General features: G+C 46.1%; 1 protein-coding gene across 1 annotated transcript in view; it reads left to right on the forward strand.

Moving 5' to 3' along the window:
- Window positions 1-1,974: 1,974 nt before the first annotated feature.
- The window catches only part of LOC101634576 (Y-box-binding protein 3), a 22,805-nt gene continuing 22,431 nt past the window's right edge, over window positions 1,975-2,348 (forward strand). Inside the window, 2 exon segments of the mRNA XM_012732801.1 lie at window positions 1,975-2,269; window positions 2,272-2,348. Of these exon segments, the coding sequence (XP_012588255.1) occupies window positions 1,975-2,269; window positions 2,272-2,348 (372 nt within the window).

Consider the following 2,348-nt stretch of genomic DNA (forward strand, 5'->3'; position numbering starts at 1 on the left):
CATCTCAAATTTAAGAAATGACATCCCTTTTTGCAATAGAAGTAACAGTGAAAAGATTTATTTCACATGCCATGCAATTTCACATGTGCTAGTAAATGTATGCATGAATTAACAAGTGAGTGAAAGAAGCATCTGTATCCAGGTTGCACTCCAGTTATGATAATTCAAACAACATAGATCACGTTTGTTTTAATTCTCTCCAATTATTTAGCATATTATCAAGAATTCCCAGCTGCTCACTGCTTTTTTCGGTGAAATAGATGAGTGGTTTTGGGACCCATTCCAATACAAATTCTTGGCAATCCCAGGATACACTTGTAATTATTCTAGGGTCTTCCAGAGGTTGGGCACCATTTCTGTTAGTTATGAGTTAGTTTCCAGGGGTGAGTATACATGGGCTTGAATATTAAATAGGACTTTGGAGAGTTCAAGTTCTCATTTTTCCCTTGCAATCCAATTCTTCATGGCATATAGCAATGACAATTATTTTGTGGGATAAGAAATGTAATTGCTACTCCTCACCATAAGAAATCATGATTATAATTTCAAGTTGAAACTGTACTTTTTATGATATCAAGAAATAATTTAATCATGCTTAGAATCAGGTCAACATTTTAAGCATCTATCTACATTAAGATAGATATATAAAACATCTCTGCATATTCCATGTTGAAAATAAACAGGAATCTAACATTTAGAAGTTTATAATTTTACAAATACAGATGAATTATATGAAAAATTAAAAATATCCACATTTTTTTTCTAGGAGCATAATTTCTTTAACTTTTATTTTTTATGCATCGAGCAAGAAATTAAATCAGGACAGTGTCCTAATTATTGGCAATAAATGTATTAAATAATTGAATTTGGAAAATTGTGGTCTTTGGTTTGTTTCCATTTTGTATGCATTCACTGTTCTAGTTCTATGTGATATGGCGCCAAGAAGTGAACATGCAATGATAGCTCCCATCCTGGTGTGGGTCAGCCTGCCACGGATCAAGGGAACAAAGGAGGAAAACAGTTTGGGGGAACTGGGAGTGAAAAGAGAAACTTTATTGGGACCAGACACTGGCTGATCTCATCGACTTTCCATGACCCCCTCTGAGAAACTTTCATAAAGAAGAGAACCAGCTCAGGAACATTGCTTATCTGGCCCAAGTCCCTTAATGACGATCAGCCAGTCTGTACCTGAGCCTGTCTACATCCTGGAGGGAGAGAACACTACATAGTCCTATATTCCACACGGTTCCTGGAATACACAGTCCCTCTGGCCATGTGTTTAGCATAATCCAGTCCATTCTTTGCAGGTCATGTGGGATCTCTTCAAACTGAGAAGATTTATTGGGTGATCTGTTTCTCTATACCTTTCATCCCTCAGGCTAAGAGGACTCAGTTACTTAAGCTTTCACCAGCTGGCAGAGGCGACTGGAGCAGAAGTTAGGATGAGGACTATCTATTAAGGAGAGCTATTAAATGCATACCAATGGCTCCTTGTTGGTTGCCCTTTAACTGGTGTAAACTCGGATACTTTAATTCTCTAAGGTTTGGACTTCACTTTCCACACCCGTGGGTTACAGATGAAATCATCCCGAAAATATCTCTCAGGAGTCAGTTGCCAAATAACCTTAAGATTTTATTATTTCAGTTCTTCATTGCAGTAGCAGTAGTTTGTGGTGGCTGCTAAGTGCTGAACGGTACAAAGCAAGGATTTCAAAACAAGTTTGGAAGAGAGGTGCGCGGGGCGACTTGCAGTCCCGCCCACCTATCTGAGGGTCGCTTTCAGGTGTTCAGGTGTCGAGAGGGAGGTGAGCCCGTCGGCCCCGCTCCCACCAAGGAGCGGCCGCCTTTCCGAAAACTCGAGATCCAGCCAAACTCCGACCCGCCTGCCTGGGCTTTGTTCTCCAGCTGGGCCCGGGCGCGCCGGTCCCGGCGGCTGGGTGGGTGGGAAAGGGCACCGGGCGCCTTTAAATGCTAATGAGCCGGTGCCCAAGTCGGGAGCCAACTTTCCCCACCCTCTTCCCTCGCCCGTCCTTCCCTCTCGGGCCCGTGCGCCGCCTAGAAAAACTTGTGCGGGGCCATTTTTGGGGCAGTAAGATCCAGAGAGGAGCCCCCGAGCCAGCGCGCAGCCCGAGAGCTCGAGCCGCCTGGGCCGCGAGACCCCACCTCGGCCTCCGCCGCCTGCGCCGCGAGATCCGCACCGGCCACCCCGAGAGCGAGCCCCGGCCGCCGCGACCACCAGCCGCGCTAACCGCCGACCAACCGCCACCGAGGTGCCGAGTGAGAGCGGAGGAGGCGGCATGAGCGAGGCGGGCGAGGCCACCACCACCACCACCACCACCACCACCACC

The sequence above is a fragment of the Condylura cristata genome, unplaced genomic scaffold (genome assembly GCF_000260355.1).
Source record: "Condylura cristata isolate star-nosed mole 26May11 unplaced genomic scaffold, ConCri1.0 scaffold00036, whole genome shotgun sequence".
Classification (NCBI taxonomy): domain Eukaryota; kingdom Metazoa; phylum Chordata; class Mammalia; order Eulipotyphla; family Talpidae; genus Condylura; species Condylura cristata.